The sequence below is a fragment of the Dreissena polymorpha genome, chromosome 1 (genome assembly GCF_020536995.1).
Source record: "Dreissena polymorpha isolate Duluth1 chromosome 1, UMN_Dpol_1.0, whole genome shotgun sequence".
NCBI classification, from domain to species: domain Eukaryota; kingdom Metazoa; phylum Mollusca; class Bivalvia; order Myida; family Dreissenidae; genus Dreissena; species Dreissena polymorpha.
The window spans coordinates 58,012,089-58,031,447 of NC_068355.1; the positions used below are offsets into that span (position 1 = coordinate 58,012,089).

Below are 19,359 nucleotides of genomic sequence, written 5' to 3' on the forward strand. Positions count from 1 at the left end.
CAATTTGGCGACGTCCATTCCGAGATTCGTATTTTTCGCCATTGTATGACCTTGAATACCTTTTTTAATGCCGCTCACATTCCAGCCATATAAGCGAAAAAGTGATAAGAACAATAGCAGATTGCAACACTATCTGATTTGAAAAAAGCAATGTATCTAACTCGGCCGAACTACAATTTGATTATTGCCAATGCGCGTGCGTGAGCATTAGGATAAGATGTTTTTAAATACTTTTTATTAAGTTAGTTTTTTTACTTGTAAAAAGCTTTTGTATTTGCTGAATTAATCCCGTATATATCAACCACGCAGTATAATATTAAACCCTCTCCGATTCAGAAGCAAAGTGAAAATGACTATGTGCAAACAGCATAAAACCAGAACAGCCTTGGAGTAACTCGCAATTTGTTCAGGTTTTATGCTGTTTGCTACTCACCAGTATCTAAGTGTTGGAAAGGAAGCCTTACAAACTTGAAGAAGGGCCTTTAATATAAAAGTACTTTCTAAAGGACTACACATGCTTGAAAATACGTATCTAAGTGGTAAAGTGTCAAAACACTCATAAACGCATTTCAGGCCATGGTATGTTAAGCCTAGCCGATTCGATAAATTATGCAATAATAGAATAGTAACATATTCTCTGTATGAAGTGGGCATTACAACATAAAACAAGCAATAGACGAGTTTTACATTCCCAAGTTGGGGGATGATCACAACGAGGAAATCAGGTTCAGTGAGATATGCCATCGAGATCTTTCCGCCAAACCGTGCTTTATTATTTAGGAAATCGTTAAATTGTTTGATCATAGAACCACTTTATGAACATATAGTGTATACGTGTAACAAAAATTGTAAGAGTTCACGTGACAATTACGTACTCCACATGAAACCAGACACACTTCGGCGTCGTTTTATTATAATAAATATGATAACGTGATATTATTTCAGTATTTTTCTTTCTCTGCAGCTTGGAACTATAGCGAGAAGAGAGAGAAAAGAAGAGTTTACCACTTTTATAAAGATCACATGATGAAACTATTTGAGCCTTGTTTTGGGATAACTGGGCTTAATGCATAAGCGTAAAGTGTTATCCCAGTTTAGCCTGTGCAATCCGCACAGGCTAATCAGGGACGACACTTTCCGGCAAAACTTGATTTTCGATACGAAGGGACTTTCTTGAAACTAAAAATACCAAAAAATCGTAAAGTGTCGTCCCTGATTAGCCTGTCCAGACTGCACATGCTAATCTCGGACGACACTTTACGTATATGCATTAAGCCCAGTTTTCTCAGAACAAGACCCATATAGTGTATACGTGTAACAAAATTGTAACAGTACATGTTACAATTAAGTATTCCACATGGTACCATGGTAATCAGTGCAGTAACTCAGGTGTCATTGTTTCGACATTGACTTCATGAAATGTGGATAAAATAATAAAATAGACATTTAAGTTTAAGGTAAATAAAACTTCACATAATATAACATAAGATTGATATTAATAAGATCAACATTACATATTTATAAAAATAGTTTCTAGAGAGCATAAAAGGCGCATGACTGTATAGAATGACAATTAACACTTTCTTGTTGAGTTGTTTGGTATAAATTGTTAAACTTATGTGTTTATCTATGCTTTCTTATTTTATTGTTCTTACTAGTGATCTTTTAATATATTTTGACCGTGCTCTGTGAAAAAGGGGTTTAATGCATGTGCGTAAAGTGTCGTCCCAGATTAGCCTGTGCCGTCCGCATAGGCTAATCAGGGACGACACTTTCCGCTTTTATGATATTTTTCGTTTAAAGAACGTCTCTCCGTGCTCAAAGTGAGCTTCTGTAATCATCCTATGTCAAGCGTCCAGCATCATTTGGTGTGCGGTATGTGTGTATCGAAATATTTCAGATCGTTACAAATCTAGAGGCCACGTTTTCCATCTCATCTTTATGGAACTTAGTCAGAAAATATTGGACTGTTTGAACATTATATAAAGGTAGAATTTTAGTCACGTGTTTAAAACTAGGTCACTATGTCAAATCATAGCAAAATCGTGTAACCATTCTTGAGTCCACAATAGTGGTCTAAAACAGTGTATTCCTAAGGGCATAAGGAATATACTGGACTATACATTCCCAGGGTATGACACGCAGAGCGTACGTAAGTGTTAATATAGTATTGTATTGACTGTTACTATCATTAAATACGTATTTATAATATGAAATTTGACTATACTATTATACAAAGTTTGTATTAATATTTAATTATAATTAGCATTGCACCTATCACTCCAATAATTATAAGAATGCGGTACCATATTACTAGAATCAGCCCGGGTATGTTTCCGCGCAAGATGTATGATACGTTGGTGGGATTTACTGCCTCTTTCCCAAAGACCAAGATCTTGTCAGTTATCAGAATGTCCAGTAGATATTTGGACAGCACAGAGAAGACCGGGCCTTTGTATCGCTCCTCGATGATAAGGTTTAACACTAGTCCATGGGAGTGCAATGCGGCTCGAAGCCGGCGCCTCTGCAATGAAAAGAGGTTGCAGTGTAGCAGAATGTTGGCAGCCGTGAAGGGCTCCCGACAACGGTTCCAGAACGATGACATACTCTCCTGCGCCACCGAGTTACAGTGTGTTTCCAATCCGAAGACGCGTCGTGGCTCTGTCAAGCGTCATGGCTCTGTTAAGCGTTATGTCTCTGTCAATCGTCGTGGCTCTGTCAAGCGTCGTGATTCTGTCAAGCGTCGTGGCTCTGTCAAGCGTCGTGGCTCTGTCAAGCGTCGTGGCTCTGTCAAGCGTCTTGGCTATGTCAAACGTTTTGGCTCTGTCAAGCGCCGTGGCTCTGTCAAGCGTCGTGGATCTGTCAAACGTCATAGTTCTGTCAAGCGTCGTTGCTCTGCCAAGCGTCGTGGCTCTGTCAAGCGTCATGGCTATGTCAAACATCGTTTTTATGTCAAGCCTTGGCTCTGTCAAGCCTCCTGGCTTGTCAAGCGTCGTGGCTCTGTCAAGCGTCGTAGCTCTGTCAAGCGTCGTGGCTCTGTCAAGCGTCGTAGCTCTATCAATGTTACAGTTCGTTCATGGAAGCATTTTGTCATTTATTTGAGTCGCGTTTTGTGAAAACTGGGCATAATGCATGTGCGTAAAGTGTCGTCCCAGATTAGCCTGTGCAGTCCGCACAGGCTAATCAGGGACGACACTTTCCTCTTTTACGACATTCTTCGTTTAAATGAAGTTTCTTCTTAGCAAAAATCCTATTTAGGCGGAAAGTATCGTCCATGATTAGCCTGTGCGCACTGCACGGCTAATCTAGGACAACACTTGACGCACATGCATTAAGCCCATTTTTCTCAGAACGCGACTCATTTTATGGCGAAAGCATTCATGTTCCCATATTGAACCGCGATTGTTTGGAATAATGATTCAAATCGAGCATATTTGTTTTGTAAATATTTCCTTAATTACCATCTCCACGGTATCAGGTTTGGTATGAATCGCATACGTAAAACCTATGTATGTGACACCACATTGAAGTCTTGTCTAAGTTCATGCTTAAACAGCATGGCAAGCCTAAAGTTAAATGACTTGTGTATGGACTCAAAAGGACCGTTTCACAGATTTTGGCATGTATTGTAGTGTATCATTAAATGCTTTATATTAAATAATGTAAACATTTGATCTAAAAAGCTTCTGTTTAAAATCAAGAAAGAAACAAAAAAGTAACCCTCCACTGGGCTCAAACCACTGACCTCTGACGTTAAAGTCTAATGCTTAGACCACTCGGCCATCCGTTCTCATACAATGAATGATGTATTTTATACTTTATATAAGCAATCCTCGTAGTGTCACAAAATAAATATAACGACAACAACAGAACTCCCCAGATTATTCAGTCGTTTCGCGTTGCAACAATTTAAAATTTTCAGGTTTTTAAATCGTCAAAAGATGCATAAAATGTATATTTCAGAGCATGGTAAATGCTCAGTATAACTGTTTCCTCACAAAAATCATAACTTTAACGAAAATTTACGAATCTGAAACATTTCTTTTTAATTTTGTCAATTAACTAAAACGTGAAAAGATCCCTTTAAAATGCATTTCATAATTACGTTAGTATTAAATAAAATATTGTAGAAATCGCTCCTACTGGACATTGTTATTCAAATCAAAACAACATACGGACGCATCGCTTTTGAGAAACAATATACATGTATCATAACCCATTTATGCCTAGTGGACTCTCGCATCCTTCTAAATTGAATCAATTTATTTCCAAAATTAGGGATGTCTAGTATATTTATTTCTATATTTAGAATACTTCTTACAGAAATTCCATTAAGCAAACAGCGCAGACCCAGATGATGCGGCGTCTCATATGGGTCTACGCTGTTTGCAAAGGCCTTTTTTCTAGACGTTAGGCATAAATGGGTTAAAGTCATGCGACAGCTTAGGGATGCCTTGTACTTTGATTGTTGTTAAACTTATGATACAGTATTTCCTCGTAAACTAATGATGATCGTGTCGAAACACAAAAAGACATTGACTTTTGCAGTCGTTTCTGTCAAATATTGTTTTATGTTATACATCTTCTTTGCTTCTACTATAGCATATTGTCTAAATTTCGAACTTTTAAAGACCTTGACATGATAAAGTTGGTAAGGACATTCAATGTAATGTGAATAGGACTTATCTAACTTTATAGGTCATGTATGGTTTTAGAAGTTGGTTTAATAAACCCAAATCAGTCTGTTAAAACCCAAATGAAGACCGATGCGGAATATCATGTACTTACTTTTGGTCTTATCATGTGTTTTTCAGATACACCGGACTCAGCATGTATTCTTCTACGAGATAAACGAAACTTTTATGAACGTATCTGTTTCAATAATCTACTAGTTTTAAATGGCCCGAACACGCGGTTGAAAAAGGTGAGTGGTTATGACATACGATCCATTGTCGCATGACGCGTCTCATAGACCATCGCTATTATGACAATATTGCATCATTCAAACCTATAGCGCTACTCGAAGAAACCTGGATGTACATGTGATTTGCATCAATATTTTTTTTGTTGCTTACCGGTATATTTCGTGATGTTCTATTCACAATTCTTTGGTATCCTAAATCTGTAAAATCATTTTACCCTCGCTCTGGAAAAATCGGGCTTAATGCATATGCGTTAAGTGTCGTCTCAGATTAGCCTGTGCAGTCCACACCGACTAATCAGGGGCGACACTGTCCGCTTTCAGACCTAGTTAAGTCATATGAATCAGATTTTGCATTGATTTCAACCGAATCCTATTTCGAATTCAATGTTGAATGAAAACAATGTTGTTGTTTTTTTGAAACCGTTATGTTATATTTAATTGTAACTGTTTTACACCTGTATTTAGTATTTATTCAGATGAAACCATCGCAAGGTGGCAAAAGAATGCTCAACTGTTTCTTGTTATTTGCTTTTCCTCAATAAAAATTTGAAAAAAATATTGCGTGTTAATTTCGGTGTTGCAGATATCAATCTTGAGAGTAGCGACTGCTTGATTACTTCTTGACATTCGCTTTTTGATCTTTATGAAATTCGTACCATTTGTGCTCAAAATGTGGATGTTTCTGACAACCGCTTTGAAATATTTACATTTATAGCGTTTGAAATACAGGCATGTCAAGAACATCTTTTTAAGAAATTAATATAAATTTGAATAACCAGTTATGAATTTAAATGACATGTTCATGTTGAAATATTCTGGACGACATTTAAATATGTTCAACTTTATTTTATTTATCTTAAAAGTCAATGCATCGGGAGTTAGAAAAGGATATGGGCACACACAATATATTCATAAATTTATACATGTACTCACATTTGTGTTAATAAGACCTTGTAAAACATTGATCTGTCAATATCAAAGAAATCGAAATTAAAACATCTACCGGTAATTTAAGTTCTTTTAATCGGGAAACTAACAAAGCAAAGGTAAATGAGCTTTTAAAGTTTTAAAAGAGAAGTGGTCATGTAAACCACGACTTGAAAGAGAAAACGAGCCAGTTAAGTTCTTTTTAATTATTATGATTTTTACTTAGTCTTGATAGACTTAGTAAAGACTGTTTAATAAATTGTAAATTGATCCACTATGTATAAATAAAGAGAAGAGGTAACAAAATCATGTACTGATTTTACAGTACCAAATAAACATTTGTAAAACAAGTTAATTTAGCTGCAACAAAATATGAAGATTTTAATACAGTGTTAATAGTATACTATATCGTAAAAAGAAACTGATTTCGGTCAGTTTTATTATGTTTGCAAAGACTCTGGCATCTTATTTCACGATAACTGTAATCTGGCCCTTATGAATATTTCGTTGAAACCGTAAATAATCGTAGCCGAATCAGAATTAAGATAATAAGTACCGTTTATGATTGATATGGATATTTGATGAGACCTGCATACATGCATGTATAATGCGGCCGCATCTCATCTGCTCGGTATCCTAATTACAGCAACACAAAGGAAATAACGTTTTTTTCTATATAGTTTTATGTCTATTCGATAATTATCTGTTTATGGACTTTGTACATGAACGAGTTTGTGGGCAAAATTATGTGTAAAAATCCGCCTTGACACCAACTGCATACGATAACAGTTTGTATTCAGATACACGGACTACTTGGCAGAGTTGCACCTCAAAGAAAATGCGACTGAGTTATAATCAATATATAATAACATATTTAAAACTTAAAATAATTTCATAAAAATGTCAACAATATGTAAACACGTATTGTGAGAAAAATGCTAAGTGGAAACCATGGAAACCATGATGTTTGGTGTTCGAACCCGATACAGATCCACTGTACCATCACATGGCGAGGTTTCTGATGTGCCGCTGTTAATGTTTATAGCTTGTATATTTTGAAGCAAGTGTCTTCATCTTGTCTTCGGTTTTCGTAAATTTTCTTTACGGACAGTTAATTAGGACCAATTCAAATATATCGTATACTAATTGATTGAATAATAATCGATAAGGTCGATCACGTAATTGTTTAGAATCGATGGTATTCCGACATCATTAAATAAATTCCGAACGTGGGAAACATTATGTAGTTGCTAATAATAAGTATGTCTAACATTGAGTGTGTTCAATGTAATGGTTGTTTTCGCACCGCATCGCATCGCCTTCGTCATTACTTTGGGACTCTATAATCAAATATCTCATCGCCCGTGTCGGGATCTCCCACTTCCGGTTGGTAGCCCGTTTAGACGTATTCAGGAGCGTTGATCGTAAGACGAGGCAGGTTGGCTAACAAAGGGGAGACAATTTGAATAAAAGTTAGAACTCTTGTTTGAAATGTGTATGTTTACCTGGATCATACCTATGCAGAAGTATCACGTCCGCTAGTAACAGTAGAAGTAGAAGTAGTTGTTGTGGCAGTTGTACAAAAGTACAACAGAAAAGAAATAACAATAACATGTATGTCACCTTTGGTTGAATATAAGGGAAGACTGCGTTTAGCCCCAGGCGTCGATGTGGGTTGGTTTCCATGGTGAATAGTCCACGTGATGACGTCAGGAGCCTTGTGTTTCCAGAAGTTATCGCTGGTTGTGTAGAAAAACGTTCCATCGGCGCTCCAGTGCAGGGTGTCGAACTGAATATAAAATAATATAATAAGGACTGTATTCCTGTGACATTGACAGAAAAGCATGGGTAGCAGAATTGTGTGGATTATTATCTAGTCATGTCGAATAACTATTAAAATTTATATAAACCATCACCAAATTATGTAATGTTTACAACGGCAACGCTATGTGGAATGACTCATTCAGTGACAGATAAATCTACGCAAGGACGAACAAACCCGAGTTGAATCAATACGCAGGGTGCGATCAAGCGATTTGCTCACAGGCAACTTGTAGAATGTATGGTTTTAAACAGGCTAAGAAAGAGTAATATTGAAAACAACATGAAATTAATAGCCTAAAGTTTAATAACTGGACGTAAAAAATCTAAAACAAATTGTAGCTCCAATGGGATTCCCGGGGTTCCATGTGTAAAATAACTTACGTCTTAACATTTCTTCTTATCCGGCAAGTACAATACTTACGTGTAATTTCATATCGTTTGGTCTCTGCAATTTTCACGAAATTACAAGAAATATTCCAAATTATTTTCCCGTCATAAACGATTTATTATCTCAAACCATTGATCACTTATTTACAAAATGATTGATTTTCTGCATCTATATGGTCCACGTGTCATTTCATGTATTAATATGCACTGTTTGTTTTTGTTTTACACACATGCTAAGTTAAACATATGTGAACAGTTAAAACATAAGTCGCGTTTTATGCACAATCGCGCAGTCTAGTCCGGAGCTACACTGTCGGCTATACATTGACGTCATACACTCGGAAGTCATAGTTGTCGCCTTTTCCCGTGGTCATAATACGGTCGTCATCGAGACGATAAACGTTTGCCATGACAATTTTGACGGCCTCTCTGTCACATAGCTCAAAAGGTTCTATCTCTGAAACATACATTCGAACCTCGTTGTGGGATGACTGGGATTGGTGCATGTGCGTAAAGTGTCGTCCCAGATTAGCCTATGGTAACTGCACAGACTAATCTAGAAGGACACTTTCCGTTTTTTTTTTCGTTTATAGGAAGTCTCTACAAAAAGAAAATCCAGTATATGCGGAAAGTGTCGTACCTGATTAGCCTGTGCGGACTCCACAGGCTAATCTGGAATGACACTTTAAGCACGTGCATAGAAAACAGTTTTAAAAGAACTCGTCTCATTAGATAAGGACCTTCATAATACTTACATGAAAAGTAAGAACAAACTTCGATTGCGGCATCTGTATGTGTTCTTATGTGATTCAAAATATAAAAGATCTGACATGCGTTGTCATTTAAAACCATATTTTATCAAACGAGATAAATAATGTTGGTGGAAAGCGAGCCTTTGTATATAATAATTTAAATACACGGGAAATGATGTTTGGATATAGAAATATATAGTTGCCTCTGAATTGACCAGAAAAGATCGATGTCATTCCAGTCTCAATATGAACAATTGTGGGTGTACATATCAGTGGTCAGTTATACAAATAATATAAGGTATGTCGTTTTATTGGTAAAATCATGTAATAAAAAGATAGGAAACTCGTCGATAAAAAAGCTGATCTATTTGCAAGAACGGGACAAACAGCCTACTTTGTTCAGTGTCCCAGCAGAAAAGTTGAACTTCATTGTCTGTGCGCTCGCCCACGTAACCTCCGATGAAGAACAAGCGGCTGCTGACTCGGGTCAACAACATGTAGGGGTCGAACAGCATGTATCTCCCTCCGTACCGCCGGCCTAAAACTAGCGCGGAACTTATCTATGCCTCGTTCTTGGAAAACTGGGCTTAGTGCATGTTCGTAAAGAATCCTCCCAGATTAGCCTCTGCAGTTACCGCTTTTATGAAATGTTTCGTTTAACGGAAGTCTCCATTCTATGAGGAAAGTGTCGTCCCTGATAAGCCTGTGTGGACTGCACAGGCTAATCTGGGACGACATTTTACGTACATGCATTTAGCCCAGTATTCACAGAACGCGGATAATATAAGTTATAAAGGCAATCAAATTAGCGACAAGGGTGCAAACGTGTGTTTACAGAAAAAAAATTGTTTGAATCAAACTGAATTTCTTCAACAGATTACCAGAAAGAAAGAGACTCATTGGTAAAACATACGTTCATACTTAATAGTTGATTGGTCGATAACACTTTCGTAGTCTTATAACATATGGAGCGAAAACGATAAACTGATTTTGACAACAACATTTAAAAGCTTTATTGGTAGTTTATGTTATGCTATATGTATTGCGTACACAGAAAAAGAGACGCCGTAAACCTTAAAATATATTGAACGATATATGCCGCGAAATTCCAACGTATGTTTAATTCTGAAAGGTAAAGATACTGTCGCATCTCCTGTACGTACTGTTTGAGATCTCATACATGCGAGAGTGGGTGACAAGGTCCATCACCATTACGGGTCCCATTTCAACCGTTACTGCGGCGAGCGTTCCCGGATCGTTTACCTGTAAAACAACGATATGAGCTTTGTTCTGTGAAAACAGGGCTGAATGCATGTACGTAAAGTGTCGTCCCAGATTACCTGTGCAGTTCGCAGAGACGACATTTTCCGCCTTGACTTGATTTTCGCTCAGGAATAGATCTTCTTTTAACGAGAAATTCCGTTAAAGCGGAAAGAGTCGTCGCGGATAAGCCTGTGCGGACTGCACAGGCTAGTCTGGGGCGACAATTTACGCACATGCATTTAGCCCAGTTTTCACAGAACGGGGATCATTTTCATTGATCACCCTTTTCAACAGTATGAAAGTCATATCATGACGGCCAGTTAACATACACTTTTCCTAGGCAAGCTGTCTTCCTATTACTTGGTACACATGCTTTTATGAGAACTGGCAACTGCCCTTCGTGAATCAGGGGTATGGGGAGAATGGCCGTACATAATATGAACACATCACTTGCGAATGTAAATGTTCGTCACATTATTCAAAAACAAAAATGCAATAAAGTTTTGAGATGTTAACTGCTTGCTACTACACTTGTACTGGTGGCCTATGGCATACTGTGGAGAAAGGTATAAAAACTGATCACAACTTGGTAGATCTCCTCCTTGTATCCAGTTTTGATTATGGCGTCAACGCAGCCGTTTGTGATGGTGTACAGTTTTACGTTCTTGCCAAAACGTGACGTCACGAGGAGTTCTACAAATGAAGAATGACGTCATAGACAGAGATAAATTGGGCGGAACGGTTTCTAACACGCTCTGACCCAAATCGCTCAGTTCGCAAAATCTTCAAATCATGACTTTGATTTCTTAGTAACGCTGAATAGTAATGGCACACCATGACCGTAATATTTAATTACAATGTTGTGAATACTGCCACCCCACACATGAATTGTAAAATGTAAATAAGGACTTTAACGTACGCTTCTGTTTGGTGACGATACCCACTCCTACCGAGACGATGCCCGGAAACACGATGCTGAAGTTAATCTGTTCAAGGTCAAACAAGTACAACTTTTTGCCAATTTCCATGACCACTGATCTGTTGTCTGCTTCGTAAAACCAAATGTATGCAAAGCCGACCACCTCCTGTTGAGTAAAACGTTTGAAAGTATGACGCACAATATATATATTTATTTTTTTAAAGTTTACTTAATTGGACTGTTTTGTTATTAACCAAAGATATCATGTACGTATCTAAAGTATCGAATAATGTTCAGGGGGAATGCAACATTTACAACAATTCGGACGTTTTGAGTGTAGAAAGAATAATCACATAAAAGAAACTCAATAAAAATAAATGAAAACAAAAATGTAATTCATGAATTATTTACATGAGCCCCGTTCTGGGAAAAACTGGTCTTAAGGCATTGCGTATAGTGTCGTCCCAGATTAGCGTTTGCAGTCCGCAGAGGCTAATCAGTGACAACAGTTTCCACATTGGAATTTCTTTTAAAAGAGACTTCATTTTAACGAAAAAATGCAACACACGTGGAAAGTGTCATCCCTGATTAGCTTATGCGGACTGCACAGGCTAATCTGGGACGAGAATTTACCCACGTGCATGAACCCCACTTTTCACAGAACGGGGCTCATATAAACGGCATCATTATATGTTTTCGAAATTCATTTCAGCAAATGAGAGCAATACACATAAAATAATCAAAGAGCGAAATAAAACTCGTGGTATTTTTAGTTCACGCATAGCGCGGTATTCCATGGAGAGCAAGTTGGTTCCTTTTTCCAAGTTCTTTATTCCTTATTCACGCGTTAGAAATTTGTTGCATGGTTAAAAAAATAATGCAAACATTTCTGAAGTAAATCAAAACAAAGTAACTCGAATACATTTACGTTATGTATTACGTTACATATTCATGTTTCTTCTTCGCGCTTGCATAGGATTTCTTGTTTAAACCGAACCGATATTTTTAATTCGAATACTAACTTCACATCAACAAAAACCTAAGGCATATACTATTATTTTACATGTATGTGATATAAAAGTGCAATCTTGTACATTTAAACATGTTTTTGTATTTTTATATTCCAGTTCCTTATTCGGAACCTACAATTACAATGATTTTCATTGATGTTTTTGTCTCTTTGGTTCATTTCAATATTTTGTTAAGTATGAAAATGACATTCCTTATTCGATTTGAATGACAAATAAGGGATCAGTTCCTCATTACTTTTTCAATTCGAATAAGGAACTCGGTTATGATTCAATGAAACATAGTAGAGATTTGCTGCAATAAATGTTTTTGATACCTAACCTAAAATAACAATGATTTACATTGATTAATTGGTCTCTTTGGTTCATTTTAAATTTTTAATAGTCTGTTGAGTATGAAAATGCCAGTTCCTTATTCGATGTGATTTTATTCTTACTGAATAAGAAACTGTGTTATTATTTAATAAAACTAGATAGAAATATATTGTTATGCATATTTTTTTTTACTTCGAACCTACATATACCACGATTTTCATTGACATTTTGTATTTTTCGGTTAATTTTTATTTTTGTTTGAGTGAGCCAATACCATTTCCTTATTATCGTCTTCATAATACTTGTTTTCAGCGTGTATCGTCGAATAGAATATAAAAATAAATGTAACAGAATACGTCCATATAACATAATCAAGCTTAAATAACCCTCACTACATATTAAATATAACATATCCGAAAGTAATTGTCCGAAATACAGGCTTCCAAATAAGGAATTAACTCTACGCCAAATTCCTTATTCAGAGGCCATAATTTCGAATACTTAAATTCGGATCACTCTAAAATAGCACAGCTTTATGTTCGTTATTATTGGCGATGTAAGCTTTGTTATTTATATATCCGGTACAGTTCTTGAAGTCTTATCTGACCCTGAACTTTGGTTAAGACTATATGATAGCTGAAAACTAAACATGTTTTAGATATCTTGTTCCGTTTTCATACAAAAACTGTTACGAAGGGGTAGGATTAAGAATGCAAATTGATTTCAACACGCCTCCATAAAAGAAAGACTGCACCGGCAGCAGCGGCCCAAGTGCCCCTAGAAGACTGAAACGTTTCACCAAAATGCCTCAATATTTCTTTTATGATTGGAACGAAAAAGCGCATTCTAGCTGTTGAAGTGTGTTTTCGTCATATATATTTTTAGTGCGAATACGCGTTTTTTCGCTCATGCAGACCAATGGTACATTCGGCGACTTTCAACCTCGACACATGACGAATGCAAATGTTCCAGACAGCATTGTCATCAGTGCGGCGTCACTGATGTCACATTAAACTGAGACTAAACCGGAAGCAGCGGCCAAGGTGCCTCTATTAGACTGGAAATTTTCATCGATATGCCTCTGTATTTCGTCGTTCCTGTTGATGATGTTTTTTAAAATTAAAAACCAAAACTTACATAGCTGTAATCGGTTGGTTTTATTTGAATAGATTTTCTATCTCTGAAAGCTCGAGGATGCCTACGTTACATCCGGCGACCTTGAACATTGCCGCACGATTAAAAGTCGTGGGAACAGACACATTTCTCGGTAGCGTCTTTTAATTCATATTAATCAGCAGCGTCGAAGCAACGCTGAGGCACACCGAGGCAGTTGCCTCGGCTAAAATCTGCAGAGCAATCTTGAGATCACAGGTATTGGGCGCGTGGCCCAAGTCATATTAACACTATCAATATGTCATCAAACTTTGTTTTTCTTAAAAAATAAATAAATTAAAAATCTGATATAATATATGTTTATATATATAATATCAGATTTTTTTAATGAAGAAAGTTGTTTTATGACATATTGATAGTGTTAAAGTGACTTGACCACGCGCCCAATACCTGTGGTTGAGATAACATGGAAAAAGGAAAATGTATGTCAACGAATAAAATCTATATAAGAAATTGAGGCAATTTAATGAATTTTAGTCACTATGATATTCACAAACAAATATTATCACTGAGTACAATTGGTTCATGTTGAGGCAGATAATTATTTCAATTTAATAACTTCAATTAATGCCAAAATTGCTCAGCAAAATGATTTGGAAAATCCGTATACTAAACAAAGCGTCGCACTGTACACTTTGATGCTATATTCATGGAAGACATCGGAACGTACCGAGCTAGAATCGAGTGTTTTACGACCAGGCCTGGGTCTATTTTGGACCTAAACACACTTCGGGTGGTTGGCGTTTTCGGCTTTATTAGTATTCTCCCCTTTATGGCCGGCTTAAAACGTGGACACGTTCTACTATGAAAGAAGACCGGCTTAATGGCATCGCATTAATGTTTGTTCATAAACACATTCCAGTTTATCGAAAACAAATTTTTAAAATGTGGGATTCGACTGGAGGCGGGAGAGTTGAATAAGCGTTCAATAAAAATGATATTTAAGAGTTGAAGAATAATAAAATATGTTAAGGCAGTGAAAAAGTATTGCACAATTCATGAAACATAATTCGCTAAAATGACTGATAGATCTGTTTTCTTCAGATTTTAAGGTAGATCTATATTATTTTAGTATTTCAATAATAATTTTATTTAGCACATTATATTATCCATATACATATTATGAGAGAGCTGCGTCTCATTTTTTATTATTCTATCTGACTTCAAATGTAACATCGATTATTGTAACATATTCTAAAAATGACACTAAACTTGTAGCAAATTTTTGTGTTAACTTTATTGATACTAAACGGTCATATGTAGCATCCACGATTCCGATAATTTAGGTAAAAAATGTGGTTTAAATGGACTTTAAACGCACTTGAGACGTACTAGGAAAAAAAACATTACGGGTGCGGGGGTGGACAATGCCCCCGGACCCCCCTAGAATGACCTAAGATATTGCCTCGGCTAAAATTTTACTTGTTCACAAGTTGAGTTTTTTCTTAAGTTTCGCTACCTTGAGAGCCGGAAACTTCTCGTATTTCTCCTCCGGAAGTGATGACACAATAATCTTACAGTGAGGCGGCAGGGAGGCCGGAAGCCACATCAAAGAGCGGCCATTGTGGCCAAGCTGGTCAAGCGAGTGGCAAGATGACCACGATTGAACACTCTTCCGTGCCTTCCTCTTAGAGCCGATTTAACTGGACTTTTAGAAGGTCAACGGTCTGAAAAAGAGAAACTATTGTTCAGAATCCATATGACAATTTATCTTTGCACGAGGCAATTCAAGAAAGGAGTGTTTTAAACAAAATTGTATGGTTCCCGATATACATATGTGTCGTGTTCTGAGAAAACTGGGCATAATGCATGTGCGTAAAGTGTCGTCCCAGATTAGCCTGTGCAACCCGCACTGGGAAAACTGGGCTTAATGCATGTGCGTAAAGTGTCGTCCCAGATTAGCCTGTACAACCCGCCCTGGGAAACTGGGCTCAATGCATGTGCTAAATTGTCGTCTCTTCCTAGCATGTGCAGTCCGCAGAGGCTAATCAGGGAAGACAATTTCCGCCGTAACTGAATTTGCGTGTGAAATAGACTTCCTGTATACGAAAAATTCCATAACACCGTACTGAATTTCATAATACCGTACTGAATTCCATAATACCGTACTGAATTCCATAATATCGTACTGCATAGGTTAATATGGAACGCACAAGCATTTATCCCTTTTTCCCAGAACGAGGCTCATATGCATCTTGAAAGGAAATAACCTGGGACTGGCATTCTACAATATTTAAGACTGTACGACCAGATTTATAATGTTAGCATGACTATGACAAAGAAGACAAATTTTAAGAAAAACATTACGAGCAAAAAATAATAAGAACAAGACCACCGCATAACGGGTGCCAACGCTCGGCTGCGGGTGCATTTTCAATAAATGAAAGCTTTTCAGATTTTTTATAAGGTCACAGTGACCTTGACCTTTGACATAGTGACCCAAATATGTGTGTGGCATATGTAGAACCCATCAAGGTGCAACTACATATAAAGTTTTAAAGTTGTAGGTGAAAGCACTTTGATGTTAGAGCCAATGTTCAAAACTTTGACATAATGTTAAGGATTTAGCTAGACCCGTACGACACGACAAGACTCGACGACGGACACGACACGACGAGCTGGCTATGAAAATACCTCGAGTTTTCTCCGAAAACAGCCGAGCTAAAAATAAGAAAAGGGTGAGATGCTATGATGAAATTATTGATGATGATGATGATGATGATGATGATGATGATGATGATGATGATGATGATGATGATGATGATGATGATGATGATGATGATGATGATGATGATGATGATGATGATATTGACGACGACGACGACGATGATGATGATGGTGAGGATGATGATGATGATGATGATGATGATGATGATTATGATGATGATGATGATGATGATGATGATAATGATGATGCTAATAATGATGCTGATGATAATGATGATGATGATGACGATGATGATGATAATGATAATAACACACGTACCAGGCCGGTTCGTGGGCTTTGATTTCCCAGCATACTCAGTTGTTGCACCAGACTCTGTAGCAGAGGCAGTACGGAAGAACTCTCCACTGTTGTACCGAGAAACCTGCAGCCCAGAGAAATATGCGTCATGTGATGTGTGTTTCAGGTACATAATAATAATGAAGCCTTGCTCTGTGAAACTATGCTAAATGCATGTGCGTAAAGTGTAGGCTCAGATTAACCGTGTGTGTGAGAAACTAGGCTTAATGCATGTGCGTAAAGTGTAGGACCAGATTAACCTGTGTGTTAGAAACTAGGCTTAATGCATGTGCGTAAAGTGTAGGACCAGATTAACCTGTGTGTGAGAAACTAGGCTTAATGCATGTGCGTAAAGTGTAGGACCAGATTAACCTGTGTGTTAGAAACTAGGCTTAATGCATGTGCGTAAAGTGTAGGACCAGATTAACCTGTGTGTGAGAAACTGGGCTTAATGCATGTGCGTAAAGTGTAGGCTCAGATTAACCTGTGTGTGAGAAACTGGGCTAAATGCATGTGCGTAAAGTGTAGGCTCAGATTAACCTGTGTGTGAGAAACTAGGCTTAATGCATGTGCGTAAAGTGTAGGCTCAGATTAACCTGTGTGTGAGAAACTGGGCTTAATGCATGTGCGTAAAGTGTAGGCCCAGATTAACCTGTGTGTTAGAAACTAGGCTTAATGCATGTGCGTAAAGTGTAGGACCAGATTAACCTGTGTGTGAGAAACTGGGCTTAATGCATGTGCGTAAAGTGTAGGCCCAGATTAACCTGTGTGTGAGAAACTAGGCTTAATGCATGTGCGTAAAGTGTAGGACCAGATTAACCTGTGTGTGAGAAACTAGGCTTAATGCATGTGCGTAAAGTGTAGGCTCAGATTAACCTGTGTGTGAGAAACTGGGCTTAATGCATGTGCGTAAAGTGTAGGCCCAGATTAACCTGTGTGTGAGAAACTGGGCTAAATGCATGTGCGTAAAGTGTAGGCCCAGATTAACCTGTGTGTGAGAAACTGGGCTTAATGCATGTGCGTAAAGTGTAGGCCCAGATTAACCTGTGTGGACTGCTCAGGCTACTCAGGGACGACACTTTCCGCTTTCTCTGAAATTTTTCGTTTAAATGAAAATTCTTAACAAAAATCCGCTCCAAGCGGAAAGTGTCTTCGCTGCGGACTGCACAGGCTTATCTGGGACGGCACTCAACGCACATGATTTAAGCCTGGTTTTTCCAGAACAAGCCGAAATATATGAATAATGCGTTTGCGTGTAAATGGTAACAAAATGACGTTATTTCTTATGATAAAGAGGACATCAAAATACACTGCTAACGGACTACACAAAATTGATAACTCGCGTTTATTTAGTTTCTGCGACCACAATTTATTCGTGGACTTATCATAGCAAAAAATATTATTCAAGCCTCGGGAAAGAACGGGCCTCCTAAACTTCGAAATACACAAACTCGTAAACTAATGAACACTTGATCGGTTTTTATTTATAAACGTCTTACAAAACTACGAAAAAAAGTCTATTCGATAAATTTGTCTCTTTCGCAACTTATTAATGACATTGGTAAATTTACTAGTTCCAATACTGCTATATCGGTAGTTCATATAGGAAACCTTATTTTAAACAGTTTAAAACAAATACTGCATTTTCGATCATCCATCGTCTCATTCGCGCGCGAGTGCGTGCGTGCGTGCGTAAGTTTTTTTTTCCAATGAATCTTTACACCCTCCAGTCCGAGGGCACTCAAGATATGCTCAAATCGACATGGCATCAGTTACCTTAACACGAGCTTTGGCGTCTTGGCCAGCCAGATCTTGCTCAATTTTTCCGACAACGCCAGGATGGCATTGCCCGAACCTCTAATTCCGTGCACCACGAGCGGGGCCGTTGTCGATTCGTCCATCAAGAAGGATTTGATCCGCTGTAAGAGAAGAATGCACAGTGGCAACAAATGGGGCTCGTGCTGAGAAAACAGGGCTTTATGCATGTGTCGTTCCATATTAGCCTGTGCAGTCCCAACAAACTAATTACACTTTGATTCTCGTTTTAAAGAGACCCATTTTTAATGAAAAATTCAACAGCGGAAAATGCCGTCCGTGATTAGCCTGTACGGACTCCACAGGCTAAATTGAGAATAACATTTCCGCACACGCATTAAGCCCTGTATTCCCAGAGCGATGCTCAAATCTTAAGTCATTGATAACTTTCACACGTTTTGTCTTAGCTTCATGTTTAACAATAATAATCGAACATCCACATAATGTTAACACAAATACTATATTAAAGTCCTAATACAGAAAAGACCTTACACAAGTAGCCACCAATTGATTACACTCTACAACTGCTTATTAAGATAAACATTCAGTTCGCCGTGGCGTTATGGATAAGGTGTTCGCCTAGAGATCGGGAGGTCACTGGATCGACCCCCACTCGGGGAGCGTTCTCTAGATCTTTCCCAAAGACAACAAGTACTAGTTATTTACTCAGGAAACGGACTCGAGAGCGTTTCTGTAAGCCTGAGACTTTCGATGCAATCGAGCTAAAATAAATATGTTAAATCTAAGATAAACATTTGTGCCAATTTATTTCCGACTACCGCTCTGTCTTGGACAGTTGGAGGATCCTTGATTGAAAACCCGAACATACTCAAAGTGTAGTAAACAGATTTGAATACGATAGAGCATTACACAATTAGGTGTAGCAAACTAGTAACAGTGAATCGCTCATGATTCTCCAAATTGATAGCGTTGGAATGTTGAGCGCGCGTACATCCAGAATCTTGGTACGTCTATAACAACTCCGCGCACAACCGAATGTGCTGCAAAATTCCTCGGTGAGTCGGACG

General features: G+C 37.8%; 2 protein-coding genes across 4 annotated transcripts in view; one reads left to right on the forward strand and one right to left on the reverse strand.

The window, feature by feature from the left end:
• Window positions 1-19,359, forward strand: part of LOC127881995 (uncharacterized) — a 318,763-nt gene that overhangs the window by 133,132 nt on the left and 166,272 nt on the right. The gene's annotated exons all lie outside the window — the stretch shown is intronic.
• LOC127882132 (uncharacterized) lies at window positions 2,153-10,086 on the reverse strand. Of its 2 annotated transcripts, none has more exons than XM_052430599.1 (5): window positions 9,978-10,086; window positions 9,209-9,358; window positions 8,399-8,519; window positions 7,475-7,640; window positions 2,153-2,524 (listed from the first exon to the last, which is right to left on the reverse strand). In XM_052430599.1, the coding sequence occupies exons 1-5, from the start codon at window positions 10,036-10,038 to the stop codon at window positions 2,246-2,248; spliced, it is 777 nt and encodes a 258-aa protein (XP_052286559.1). In that variant the 5' UTR covers window positions 10,039-10,086; the 3' UTR covers window positions 2,153-2,245. The 2 variants fall into 2 exon arrangements, with proteins under 2 accessions (XP_052286559.1, XP_052286566.1); XM_052430606.1 differs by lacking the exon at window positions 2,153-2,524 and adding an exon at window positions 7,073-7,294.